At 44.3% G+C, this 14,382-nt stretch overlaps 2 protein-coding genes across 2 annotated transcripts in view; one reads left to right on the plus strand and one right to left on the minus strand.

The window, feature by feature from the left end:
- Positions 1-6,781: 6,781 nt before the first annotated feature.
- On the plus strand, positions 6,782-9,168 carry SAYSD1 (SAYSVFN motif domain containing 1; the record flags this gene model as incomplete). The annotated part of the gene is made up of 2 exons (XM_082306353.1): positions 6,782-6,940; positions 7,021-9,168. The coding sequence occupies 2 exons, from the start codon at positions 6,782-6,784 to the stop codon at positions 7,321-7,323; spliced, it is 462 nt and encodes a 153-aa protein (XP_082162479.1). The 3' UTR covers positions 7,324-9,168.
- Positions 9,169-12,002: 2,834 nt separating this feature from the next.
- The window catches only part of GLP1R (glucagon like peptide 1 receptor), a gene marked incomplete at both ends in the record, with an annotated part of 87,423 nt that continues 85,043 nt past the window's right edge, over positions 12,003-14,382 (minus strand). Inside the window, one exon of the mRNA XM_082305449.1 lies at positions 12,003-12,170. Coding sequence (XP_082161575.1) covers positions 12,003-12,170 — 168 coding nt within the window. The remainder of the gene's footprint in view (positions 12,171-14,382) is intronic.

Consider the following 14,382-nt stretch of genomic DNA (forward strand, 5'->3'; position numbering starts at 1 on the left):
GAGCGTCTCGGTTCTCAACTCCGCTGTTCTCACATGCATTCCCTTGTTCTTCCCTCCTACCTGTGTATTCACCTAGTCCCACCTTACTGGGCTTTACACCTAAGATTCTGTGTCTTGATCGCTAACCAGAGGAGACTGCTGCTGAGTCTCTGCTTGATGTGGTGCTTGCTATGGGTCTGCAAAGAACTGTGCTGCTCCTGGGCTCACAGTCAGCCCCAAGCCATGGCAACAACTTGAACGGAAAGTGGTAACTGGTGGAACACTGAGGATTTTCCATTTTTGAGGATGTTGAGGGTAGGCCTCTGCATTATATATTGGATTTTGGCGTAATGAATAGATTTTTTTTTTTTGCAGTTCAGGGTTGGCAATGTGTTTAATTCAAAGTGTTATCAATCTGTTTCAATAGGCAAAGCTACCTTTTACTAGCTTTCCACAGTTAGTAAAGGCTGTCTTTCTGCGAGTCTTTTATGGATTTAAGACTTACTTAGATCTGCTTCTCTTTTCCCATTTTGCCTCACTTAGGCTTTGCTTCCAGATCTTTATTCTGTTTATGAGAACAAATATTGGCATGAAAAATACTCTGTCTGTGAATTATACCCTATTAAATTTAACCTGCAAAGCAATGAACTCAGATGCCTAAGAGCTCTGTACCACTATTGCACCTTTTACTCTGGTTGTATCCACTTGGGCTCCTGTGTTTTCTTTACAATCATGAAGATATAAAGTTGTTGGTATTTTCTTAATGATTTAAAAATCAACTTTTGGGGGGTGAGATCCAAAATAGCATATAATTACCTAGAGTGGGGCTGAAACTTCAATTAGGCCCTTACATGCAGATCAATTGCACCCTGGACTCTGACTTGATCCAAAATGACAGTTTTGAGATGCTAGATGAAAAGGGCAGGTATAGTCACCTAAACATGGGTGAGGGACTTGGACAGAATTCAGGTTGCATAGCTGCAATTCAAGACAGTCACGTACAGAATCTTTGGCCTGGTGATAAGCCAGGCTTTGTCTAGAAAGCTTTCTTGGGTGCTCCTGTGTGCTGTCATCTTAACCGAGCAGAGCATCCTCATGTCCTATTTTCTATAAATTTAATTTGGGATTCTCAAACTATTCATCCCTAGGGGTGGTATGTCATGCTGGTACACGGTTGAGATACCTGACGGCTCTGGATTCAGCACAGAGCATTAAAAAGTAATCACCACTTCCATTAGAAAACGAATGAGTACTTGGGGAACTTTGTACTGATGGTGATGCCCACATTTTGTACAATGGTATAACAGCTGGAGTGTTTCCCCACTGAACACTAGGTTTTTCACAGCTGATTCTGATGATGCACCAGCCTTGACTCGTTGCATTGGTGGGATATAAGGCTTTCTGCTCCTGCCTTCTTCCCAGGGTCACAAGCCCATAAAAATCCCTTCTGTAACTGGTAGATGAATTTAGGGATTAGGTTCATTTCTGGTGTACCTGCCTTTTATTTGTGTGTGCCATCCACTTTCACTGGTAGAGCCCAACACAGCTTAGAGGTCAAAGCTTCTGTTGCAACGATAATCAATTATTTGGACCATTCTGTAGCATAGTTTGGAAAGAAGTAGTTGGTATGTCATGTGTTTAAACAGCATTTTGGAAAAGTGTTTTCCTAGGTCATGCTGAAAGGCTAAAGTTCTCTTGGTGGATGGGCTAGTTTATTTCTGTCTTTGAAAAGACTAGGGAAGGCCTTACCCTTAACCTTTCGTCCTCTCCTAGCTGTGATCTGGCTGAGCAGTTTCACTTCTGGTGGCGAGCATCATAAATATTCCAAAATCCAGTGTAGGTGTTGGGGCTAGGAGGAAATGATAATGAGGAAAAACTGGCCAAATGATTAAACTGATAGTATTTCCATACAATCAACAGTTTGTCAGAAGTAATAGTTTCAACATTTGTCCTGTGGATTACGTGGAGATACACATGTGCAACTATTTTGTATTAGGTAAGCTCATTTCTTTCATTGAGAGCCAAGGAGGAATAGGCCTGCCATGATGTCTCCCTCCTTCACCTTGTGTTCTGCTGAATAATTTTTTGGAATTAAGAAATAGCACTAAGCCCTAGCACCTGGTACACCAGTCTCAGGGGTGCAGGTGCAGTCTCACCCCCATTTGGATTGCTTCTAGGCAAATTACACCTATCAGCAAGAGCCTGAGGCTCCAACCAGCTGGCTGGAATGTACCTTGCCAAGTGTGATGACAGCTTAGTGCTTTTGGGTGATAATTTGCCCTACCATATAGGGCAGAGATGTGAGGGCATGAGAAAAGGTCGTTGCAAAGCCTTTCTGGGCATTCTGCTCCTCTAAAAATTAAACCTGCTAGTGCTCTGCTGCCTTCTGTGTTTTTGTGGAAGTGGCTGTATAAAACTGGCAGTCAACGTAAACATTAAAGTTTACGGTGTACTCTTAACAAAAGGCTTCTGAAGACTGAGTGCATATGTGCGTAAGGGGTAACGTATTCCTCTTTTGTCTTCCTCACTCTTTATTCACCTTCTGGCATACAGCATTTTCTATATTTTAAGCTCCAATGGATTTGAAGGAAGTAAGTGTGGAACCAGAACTCAGATCTAGAATTGGTTTTAAGATGTTCTCCGATGTTCTCTGTACTTCATTTTCCCCGTCTGGAACATGGGGGAAATAGGGCTAGTTAACCGGCCTGCTATAGCGTCTAGGAGCCTTAGTTATAGACTGTTAAGTGCTATGCAAATCGAGAATAAAAAAATATTCAGTCCAAGCCCAAAGAGCCTTATGTATTTCCAACCTCATAAAAGTACTCTGATTGATAGTTAATTTAGAAAATATTTTTTTAAAAAAAGTTTTGAGAAGAGCGGACTGGTTAAACCCAACATAACAATGTTGACAGATAGGAGAGATGAATCAGGCTTCCTTCCACTTAAGCTACACTGAATTTCAGCTGGCAGCTGCATTTTCTCCCACCCTATCTATACAATAAAAATCAAAAGGCAGTATTCTGATCCTGTCAAGTTTTAGAACAGTTTTCAAAACTTTGACTTTCGAATCAGATCAAAGTTATGAATATGGCAAAACAATTCCAGCTAGAATGCTCATTGGGTGTTATCTTCTAAATGTAATAAAATAGCTTATCTCCTTTTTTTTGTTACAATGATTTCACTAAATATCTGACATGTACAGCTGACATTGTACTAGTAAGGGCTATTTACTGTGTTCTTTTCCTCAAATGGAAGTTTCCTATGAAATGATAAAGAGCATTTCAGAGCTGTGATGGAAACATTAATAATTTGGCTCTGCCTATGTTTTAGTGTGTTTAAATATAGAGTGTTACGGCATATAAAGCAGTAACGTTAAGTGCTAATATCTCAGCACCTTTTAGCATGCACTGCTGAATATACAAATTCGCACATTTTGAAACCATGCAGACGTGAAAATTTGCAATTCAGAACCTCAACTAGTTCAATAAAAATGCAAGGCGAAAGATTTCCTTTATGTCTAAAGGCAAAGTACCCTGATGCTGCTATTTTAGAAAGGAAAATTAATGATCATTTTTTACAAAGGAAGCAGCTCTTCTCTGCAGTTTAGAACTGATTAGTAAATGGATATGCAGAAAGCTCTGTATGGAATTAGAGAAGTATGAGTCTGTGCACTCCAATCTATTTTATACATGTTCTCCGAGACCTCAACAACTAAAGCTAATGCTCCCTCAGCTCCATTGAACTAATTAAGCTAGGTCGCTATATTAATAATGGGTTGCCCTTCTGCCTGCATTTATGGCACTTAGCAAGTCAGTGTGGATGTGGATGCTTATCTCATGATGGAGAAAGCTCCTGTCGATGAATTAAATTAATCCATCAAGAGAATTAATGTGACTTGATTACTGTTGATCTATCTGAAAAAGCTGGCAGGCACAAACAGGTATCTGCAGCCGTAGGAAGTAAGCAACAACACTCCAAGCCACTGAGCAAGGCCCTGAGCCTGTACTATGGAATAAAGAGGTTGCTGACGCCAAGACGTGGTGACGGGCTGCTGATGTGATAAATGCAAAGGGTGCCACAGGACCTGAATGTTGCTATCAACGCTTAGCTTAACTCAGTTGGGTTGGTCTTTTGCCACAAATAGTTCTAATGCTTTCTGTCATGTAAAAATATTTCCCCAAACTAGTTTTCAGTTCTCTTGCTTCCTTAAGGAGTACGAAAGAGCGGAGACACTTGAAAATTGACTAAGAAAAACTCTGCAGTCACCCCCCAAAAATAAAAAAATCAACTGCACTTTGGATATGGCTTTGATGATAGTTTCCTTGTTTTGTCAGTTCTTTCAGCAGCCACTTCATCTCCTTCAGTTCTCTTGCTAATGGTTTGGAAGTTCCCAAGTACCGAAAAAGTAGTCCCTTAAGCTGGCAATAAATTGGCTGAGAGCAGAATGCAAAGATTCTTCTGTATTATAAATATTAAAATATAATGAAAAGTTGATAGCTGGGATAAAGGAAAAGGTTCCAAAATTGCTGAAGTGAAAAAAATATAAAGAACAACGGGTTTTCTTCTTGGTAGAGAGAAATATGCATGTGGGCCTCTTTGTATTAATTATAGACATGACAATCATGATTTTGCACGAAACCAAGTTAAAAAAAATCACAAGTTCTTAAAGTGATCTTAATGCTGCCTCCTAAAAGTTGATGGGCAGGTCCAGAATTTCAGTTATAAAGAATGGAGCATTAGAGATCGATCAATAGCACCCAACATTTTTGGTTAATCATTTACTTAGCTACAGCAAAGACTTGGCTCCTAGTCTCACACCTACAAAAAGCCCATATTCAATTTGTTTTTCTCATACATAGTGGGAAAGGCATGAAGCGACTCAAGAGTCCCAGAGAAGTGTTCTTCAACCTCTCCCTGTTCCCCCTGCCCTCCCAACCACTGGCTGAGGATCCAAAGATTGGGTTTGGTGAACTGCCCGGGACCTTTGTAAGCATTGGAGTAGGGAAGAAATTGTCCAAACGGTTTGTAAAACAAGCAAACAAAACTAAATGTCTATTCAAGGAAGCTGTTTGTTTGAAACCAGGATATATTGAAGTCATTTAAGACTTTATGGATACAAATTTCTTCAGGTATTTGTCTGCAGCATAACACTCATTTACAGATGAGATTACTGTAGTGCACTTTTAGTCTTCAAAGGGATGATTCATGGCACTCTTTTATGTGTTTCCTAACAATACGTGGCAATATAGGTAGCCCGACACAGCCATAAAATAGCTCTTTGGATGCACAACAGCAAATACATACTAAACCCAGTAAATTTTGAATAAAATCTGATAGCATGTGAATCACTGGGTGTGGCTTGCAAAGGTGGCATTCAACTCAGGTATAACTATTTGACTAATGATGCATACAGAAAATAACGTGTGGAATTACCCAGCACTTCTTGTAGGAAATGTTTTCATGAACAGTAGTGCAAAAAGAAGAAAAGAAAATCAAAATAAAATAATGTCCTGTGCAGGCTATCTTAAAACATTTTGGACTGCGATTTCAAAATCAAATTTCCACAAATAAAGAGAAAAATGTCATTCATTGTGGCACTTTTTGCAAAGTCGGAAGGTTAAAAGAAAGTTATTTTGTAACCGAGCATAAAATAGGCATTTGAAAAATTATTTAGCTGGAAAAAACACAATTTTTTCCACATTAAGATAACTTCAGAACACCCAAATTGATTTTTATTACACTTCTCATATTCACTTCTGAGCTGACACATGCATGAGATATTCAGCCCTAAAGGTCACTTCTGAGAAAGCTGTAAGTAACTGGAAACAGCACTGCAGGATGAAATGATGTCTCATGATGTCTCATGGCTAACTATTACTGCTGGAGAGTGATAAATATTTTACTCCTGAGGCTAAGAGCCGGCTCCTGTAAATAAAATTCTATTTCTTGGCTGTACCAATAGCTGAAAGATGATGTGACAGAGCTGGTTTTCCCCGATTTTAATTTTTTGTTTAAAGAGAGGGTGGGACGGCCCGACCCGGTTTAAGCAGACATCCGTGCCAAGGGACAGCGACGAGGCCCGTGGGCCTGCGTTGGAGGGAGCCCACCGCATCCTTCTCCGCGGGCAGGAGCGGGCGGCGCGGGGAGAGCCCCGGCTCCTCGCACCCCACCGAGAGCGGCAGCCACCTGGGGCGGGCCGAGCCAGCGGGGCTGCGGGCCACGGCCACCACGGGTGCCCTCCTCCTCCTCCTCCATGCCGCCCCTTCCCAGGCCGCTCAGCGCTTTTCTAACATGGCCGCCCGAGTGCCTAGCACAAATGTTGCTGGTCGCCCCAGCTGCTAATGTCTCGTTCACCCTCTCCAGGTTTTGGTCACCCTGTGCTTTTTTCTCTCCCTCTTCTTTTCGGTGTCAACATTAGTCATTAAGGTTTAAATAAAAAAAAAAAACAAACCAAAACAAACGAGGGAGGCCTTTGGTGATTTACAGCTTTTCTCCAGAGCTCAATGGCAGGCACAGCTACCACTTCGGAAGAGGAAAGGCAGGGGGCAGCTGGTTGTCTGTGACCCCCCGTGGGGGGCCCAAGCCTCTGCGAGCCTCCTCAGTTTGGGTTCAGGCGGCTCGGAGCCCCCTCGCCCCGCTCCTCGCCCCGGCCCCGCCGCCCCCCGGGGCCGGCCCGCAGGGCGGCGCCCGCAGCCCGGCAACCGGTGCCCCGGGGGCGGGCGCCCTTCGGCCCCGCCCCCCGCCGGGCCGTCACAAGCGCGGCACCGCCCTCGCACCGCGCTTGCGCAGGCGCGGGGCGGCCATGTCGGCCGCCGTGGAGCGGCGGCTGGCCAGCTTCCGCGCCGCCCGCGGTAGCGCCGGCGCCTCGCCGCGTCCCGCGGAGCCGCCGGGAAAGGCCGCGGCTCCGGAGGCCGCCGAGGGACAGCGGGCCGCCGCGGCGGGCCCGGGCGGCGGCGCCCAGGTGAGCGCCGGGATGGGCGGGGCGGGGGCGCGTGGCGGCGGGTGGGTGCCTGACGCCGCGTCTCGCTGCTGCCTCCACAGGCCCGGCCCGGCGGGGCGGCGGCGGCGGCGGCGGCTCCGGTGTGGGCGCGTCCGCTGCTGCTGAAGGTGCTGCTGTGGGCGGTGCTGCTGGCGCTGTTCGCGGAGCTGGAGCTGGGGCTGCCCTACTTCGTCCTCTCCCTGCTCTACTGGATGTACGCCGGCACCCGCGGGCCCGCCGAGCGGCGGCGGGGCGAGCTGAGCGCCTACTCCGTCTTCAACCCTGGCTGCGCCGCCATCGCCGGGACCCTGACGGCCGAGCAGCTGGAGCGGGAGCTGCATTACCGGCCCGCCGCCGGGAGGTAGCGGCCGGCCCGCCGGGGACAGCCGCTTTGCGGGGCGGCCCCCGCTGCCTCCGCCCGCCCGGACCGCGGACCCGAGCAGGGGCTGGCGGCGGCGCAGAAGGGGGCTACTGCTGTGCAAAACGCCGCTTGCGCCTTACTCCTGGCCCGGTTTCCCCGGGCGCGGTCCGGTCCCGAATAAAGCGGTAGCAAAGCGCGGGCTGTGGTCTCGTTTGCTGGGGGGCCGGGCCCGGGCAGCTGGCGGCAAACCCACGGGCGGCCGCTTTCCTCTCAGCTGCTGAATTTCAGCTCCTGATGCCCTTTGCCACTGGTAACGGCAAGGCCGGTGTTTGACTACACCTTCAGTAGAGGCCAACTGCTTTTCTTCCCAGGCCTGGCTAGAACCCTCTTTGTGAAGAAAAGACGTGAAGCACTATCTGTATACCTAAAATAGGCGGTGGCGGCTGCTGCTGCTGTTTGCACTCGTGTGTCATCTGATTTTGATGCAAGTTCCCTGTTCACTTCAGATTACAGCTTTCATAGTTTGCAGTGTAAGCAAAAAAGATTTATTATTATTCCTGGCAGGTGATACACATTTTTCTTTAACCATCATTTTGAAAAAATTTAGGGTGAGTGCACAACAGACGTGGAAATGCAAGAGGCCCTCAGGCAGAAGGGGCTTTACCCTGTCATTGGATTCAGTCCTTTTACCACAGCACAGCTAATGAGGCTTCTCACCATCATCCCACAGACTGTCAGGTGCACTTCTTATATGATTCACTGGTATTTTTAATATATAGGTCATTGCCTTAAAACAAATCATTAATATAAAGTCCTAGGGAAGAGCAGCTGGTAGAGCTTATACCTATCAGGACTGAGCTGAGAAGAAAAGTCACAAATTGGTCTTTCAAATCCTGTTTGATGATGACTTTTCTAATTTAAGTTACACAGAGTATTCAGCCCTGACTTACCCCGTGTTCTGTCATTGGTCGGGGAAACAAACAGTGTCCTTTATTGAATGTAATTGGTCTGGAAAGAGAACAGAAGATTAAAGCACAAGTAAGATGTTTAACACTGCTAAGCATCTCAGTAGGTCTCCACAGTGCTTTCTTAGCTTCTAGTATTGGTTTCTTGTATAAATTCCAAATGCTGCTATTGAAAGCCAAGCACAGAATTTTTGGATTTGTACATATCCCACCATCCTCTGGTAAAAACCCCTCAGAGTTCTCACTGCTCTTACTGATTCCTTCTGACTCTATACAAATAACACACTGCGTTTTGGTTTTGTTTAACATGGCCTTTCTATAGCAGGCATGGAGTTGCAAATATAAAGTTTTGTTTCTTTGGGAGAACCATGAACTGTGAGTCTTTCCATTCTTAGAAAGTGTTCTTCTAATTACAGAGTATGAAGTAGTCAGATGATACTTGAAGTAAATACACCAGTAAGTGACAGAATTTTGTGAGTTGAAACTTTATTCACAAGGATAAAAATAAACATAAGTAAGTGTAATGTTTATGGGGAGTTGATAATCTGACATTTTGTACAGTTAAGATTCTGTGGGTGGTTTTTAAAACAAGGAAATACATGCAAATAAATATTAAATATAAGGTAACATCCATGAGATTATAAAACTTTATAGCAGCAGTGCTGGAAATAAAGTTTTCATTTGCTATAAACTCTAGTTATGTTACGTCCAGGTGAATTTATAGACTCTTCTATTTAATGCTTCATGAAACAAGTTACCACAATAAGTGAGCATGAAGCTGAAAGGCACAAGAAATAAAAATTCATACAGTTCATCTGTTCCAGTGCTTTCTGTTCCTTTGCTTATTTCATGCTACTCAAATAAATGCACATTATAAATTCTGAAATAGAGATGGCATGAATAACAACAAGGCTTGTAAAAGGTTTTACTGAAGTAGATAAAGTATGATAGAGAAATTGGTGTTTAGGCCTTGCTGGAAGTATTTCTCAAAATACACTATTACTGTAATGCTGCTTTGGTGTCAATTACTTTCACTGAGTTGTTCCCTCAGTACTTAAGAGGGGATTTAAAAAGGTTTGAAGAAGTGAGAGCTTAATCAGAGAGGAAAAAAAAAAAATCCCACCACAACCCTCTGCTTGGCTAAGATCTCTCTTTGTCATCTTATTTTTCTCTTGGGTTCTACCAAGGCAGAAGTTACAAAGGTAAGTTTGACATCAGGTGCTGGAGCTATTCTCGTGGGCCCAAAGCCCTCCGTTCTGAAGTGCCTAGGAGGGGCAAAAAGAGCCTGGTAACTCAAAAGCATGTCAGACTCGTGAAAGAATCTTGTGACGGCAACTAAGTACAGGTTTATTACCACACATGTAAATACTCTCTATTCCTATGTCCTCTTTCACTTGTTACATATATTTTTTCCAGCATAATAGTTAATTAAAACAGTTCCATAACTTCCTGTGGTCATAGCAAAACTATCATCTTGCTAAAAGCTGCACAAGTAGCAGAAACTTTTTCTCCCAGGTTTGCACACAACTAAGTAGGGCCCTGGAAAACTAGCACCCGCTCTTGAATATTCATGAGTGAAATTATTCCCTCCAGTGTGCATTATCATACAGCTGGAAATGTCATCTGTCGTCATGCTGCCTTTTCACCTGCCAGCGGCTAACTGTATGAGTCTTTTCCTATTCAAAGCACTTAAGGGTAGATGGTAAATAGAAACATCAAGCATACTCTCCGTGTACAGGAAGCTAATTGATTAAATCGCAGGACAGCACTTAACATACGCATGTAGTAGTCAGGTATTGTATTGATGGTCACACAGCATAGAAGCTAGTGATTAAATTTGCAGAAGAACCTGAGGCGCTTCATTCCAAGGTCAGCTCTGCAACCGATGTTGGGAAGGGGTGGCCTGGAAACGGCCCGCGTAGAAGCCAGCATGCTGAACGTGCGTAAGCCAGCCTGAGAACTGTGGTGGATTTCTACAAACGTGTCTGACTGCCCCCCTGGGGCTCAGTTACAAGCATTATCACAGAAGAAGGTAACCCATCCTCTCTAATTCAATTCTAACCTGATGACTGCAAAAGTAATCCACCCTGTTGGCAATTTGGATTGTAATACAATGATTAAATCATCCCATGCAAAGCAATCTAGCTTCAGGCAGGAAAGATGCTGAATTACATCCCAGAATATCCAGCCCACTTTCTGGGCAATGGGGGATGTGAATGCAAGTGCAGAGAGACCTGAAAAGCAGGGTGGTTTTTTTTTTTTTTAATCTCTGCTGAGTTGTCTAACTAACTGCTACGCCATGGAAGTTACTTATTACAAGAAGGCTATGGACAGGGATATTCTCGGAGCTAGTCTTTGGCACTTTGCCTCTTTGTTGTAAAGGGAGCCCGAATAGCTAAGGTCAGTAAAGATACGTAAAGCTTGTTCTTAAGTGATGCAATGGGTCACGTCCTGCTTGTAAAGGTACCTGTGTTTTTTTCCCCCAGCAACTCTTGTAAACGTCAGGGAGGGTAACGTAATTAGCAGCGTAGGTGCATTCACTGCAAGAGCCCTCGCAGTTTTAAGCAAACAGGCAAAAGCCCGTTGCGTTCCGGAGAGTGTTTGGGGGGGGATTTTTGGAGTCCCGCTGACGGCGGGCGGGCGGGGGCGGGGGCGGGAGCTGTCCTCCGTGCTGAAGCGCAGCCTCCCGCCCGCCCGGGCGCGGCGCAGCGCCCCGCGGCCCTCCCCGCTCTGCAGAAAAGGAGCAAGGCTGGAGGAGACGCAAAAGCGAACCCACGCTGTGAACCACCGCGGCTTCTCCAAAGAGGTGAAGTCTGGTAAGACCAGCTGCGGCCACAAGCCGACTTCTGTGTGTTTGCACCCACAAGAAGCAGAGTATAGCTTGGAAAGAAAATGCCCTCTTGAAGCACAACTCATTATCCTGTCCCTCGTAACACCCGTGTGCCAACTGGAGAGGCAGAGTACCATATAAAAATAGAAGGGCTGTGCATTCAGGGGATATTTTCATCCGTGTCAATAGAGATAACACACACCTATTAATAGCAGAAGAGGCCCCTACCAGATATGGGGTTTGGTTTATTTTTTTTCAAGTGAAGCTTAAAAAGAGCATTCAGAAATGTACACCATGCTACCTGCTGTATTGATAGATCTTCAGGATGCTGTTGTTCACCTACCCAGAAAACAGGTAAGCATATTTTCAACTTCAGCTTTGGGAAACTCTTACTACACAACTGATTCTTCCCTAAAACACAAGTTGTGTCCCACTAAGTTCTTTTTTTCTAAAACTGGTGGTAGCACCTTACCCTATCCCCATAAAAGTCTAAATGTATTTTTTGGCAATAATCATATTCTGTATCCTTGTAATTTAATCAGTCGATCACTCAGCTCGCCCACTCAACAGTAATAAGCCATTGACCCTGCGGTTTCAGACCGGATCAATGCTATGCTTAAGTTTTGGACACCTGGAGGCCTTGTGTGCAAATAGGAAGAAACTCTTTTAACTTACTTTAGACGTGATCAATTTTTCCTCTGATGTGTTGATTACATTAGCAGATTGTTTTCCCTAGAAACCTTTGTCCAACAGCCTGCAGGCAATGAGCAGCATATGCTTAAGTTTCTTGCTGGAGATGGCATACTTAAGCCACTTGCTTGGGTATTTAAGGGTTTTCAGGTATATTATACAGTTCATTGTTCTCAGTCTAATTCACCTGCAGAAGTCTCAGCTGAATGTGGCCTGACAAGTGGCAGCGTAGACACTACTGCCTACCGTGCCTCCACTACTGATGCTGTTGGCTGGACACTTCAGAGGTTTCATACTGCTGTCTCTCTGGACATACAAATGTTCCAATCTCCAGCGCTCCCAGCTTTTCCGAAACTCCATCTGAACCTAACAGAAGCAAAGAAGGAAACAAAAGGAATGAATGTAGAACTAATCAGATCTTTAAATGACTCCATTAGAAAAGAGCAAGGAAAAAATAAAGATACCATACTACTCAGAAAAGCTGGAAATGCTTTAAACCTGCAGCATTATTGCCTCAGATTATCCAATTATCTCATTAGTCCATTGTAGGGTATTCCATATTTAAAATAATGACAGCATTCACCTTTACTTGTAGAAATAAAGCTCTTCTACGCACCAGGAAATCTTATCTTCATTATTTTATTCTGAATTGTATTCAGCTGCAATACTGAATGTACTCTATGCCCTACCAGTACTAACAATTAAGTTGATTTTGCTTATCAGCCATGAAATGACTGAAAAGACTGGCTTCCTGCTCAATACTGTCACCACAGGTATTCTTAAGAGTACTGTTCTAACTTCTGGTTTGATTTAAACAGTATTATGTCTTGGATTATTTTTGTTCTTTGAATATTTATGGGTTTTTTTATTCCATACAAAAATCAAGATTTATTCAGATTTGAAGAAACAACAATTAAGCATATTAAAGGCTGTACCTTCCCCCCCCCTTTTTAAATAGCGATAAAAGCTACAAAATGTGCTCATCCAGTCACAGGTTCTGGGTTAAACTGTGTAACCTCTGTATTCATTTGGAAGTTTATCCAGGGTCTTGTAACTGCTAAACAAGAACAGAATTTAGATCTTCCTGTTCCACGGGCAAAGTTCTCGCCACTTGACTGAAGTAAGAACCTCCATTAGCTTTTAACACATAAGGCAGAGGACATAAAATTGAACCTTTTTTAGTCTAGAAAAAGGCAGGAGTGCAACAACAGTAATCAATTCATTACGGTGTGTACTTCAGCCTGGAAGTTCACTGTAGGTGGGTCACTCAAGTGAGCCTTCTCTGGAGAGTTCTGTTTTGTTTCCTTGTAGGGTCCGGTACTGACCACAAGAGACTAAACAGGATGATGGCAGTTCCAGTGCAGGTTTGTCATCGTACCCAGGCTGCTGAAACCTTCATACTCTGAGGGAAACTTCTAGGGAACCAGCTGCTGTATGTCTGTCTTCTCTGCTTGTTCATTGTGAAATACTGAACCTCGGAGGTAGCCCTAAAAAGGAGCAAAGCCTTACAGAAGCAATTGTCTTCCCTTGGTGGTTACCTCTAGCAGGGCTTGTCAGCTCTGGGCTACAGCCCTTGTACTGAATGCCGTCCTGGTGGGAACCAGCTGCATCTCTGCGTTTCTGACAACAGAATCTGTCCCTCCAGTATCACAACCAAATGGGACAGACAGAAACATGCTGAGGTAGAAGCTTGTATTTTACCGTGATAACTGGGTCGCTGTGTCAAAAGCTGCACAAAGACACCAGAAAAAGAGAACGTATCTGGGATAGCTTGGCATAGAAGAATGAGAGAGAACTGCCTGACAAAGAGGAAAAAGGAAACAGTGAAATGCAGGGACCATACTGTTTGTAGGAGAATTGACCATATTACCACCCCAGTACTTGGTACCTTCTGTGGGCATGGAAAACAGCTGGTTTAATAGGCAGCACTGGGAAAAAGCAGTTGTAGACATTTACAGGCAGATCCTGAAAGAAAGGATGAACATACTTCCTGACAGAGTAAGTCAATGAGCAATAGAAATGGGTATGTTAGAATCAGTCAAAGGGAGGAAATGAGTCTTCAATCTGGCTGGACATGACAGGCTGTATCCTAGGGCTATGTTACAAATAGCCTGCAAAATCAAGATGAAGTGAATGGGAAGACCTGAACAAAAGACTATATCAGAGATCATGTCTTAGAAATGGATCTGAATGACAGACTATTAGTTTTCTCTCCAGAGGTTAGGAAAAGGGTAAAGAGCAGCTCTGCTGTCTGTGTTGAATTGAGTTTTTGCCTAGATGGCTGTGAATGTATGACTGAGGGAATAGGTTAAGATTTCCTTTGTAAAGAGGCAGTTCTTGAGCACAGAAGTAGATCTAGAGATCTTTCAGCAAAATAATTAGCCTATTAATTTCCATGTGTGGATAAGATTCCCCAGAAACAAGCTATACAGGGAAAAGGGAACCAAGAACAAAGCTCCCATGAGAAAGGGGAAGAAGGAAAATTTTTATGTAGAGTATTTTGAAAGAGAAAGGGAAGGGGTACGAGAACTTGGAAAAGACGGTCAGCGAGGTTAAAGGTGGAGAAGACTTCTCACAG

Source organism: Platalea leucorodia (genome assembly GCF_965183815.1).
Source record: "Platalea leucorodia genome assembly, chromosome: 3".
Taxonomy (NCBI): Eukaryota; Metazoa; Chordata; class Aves; order Pelecaniformes; family Threskiornithidae; genus Platalea; species Platalea leucorodia.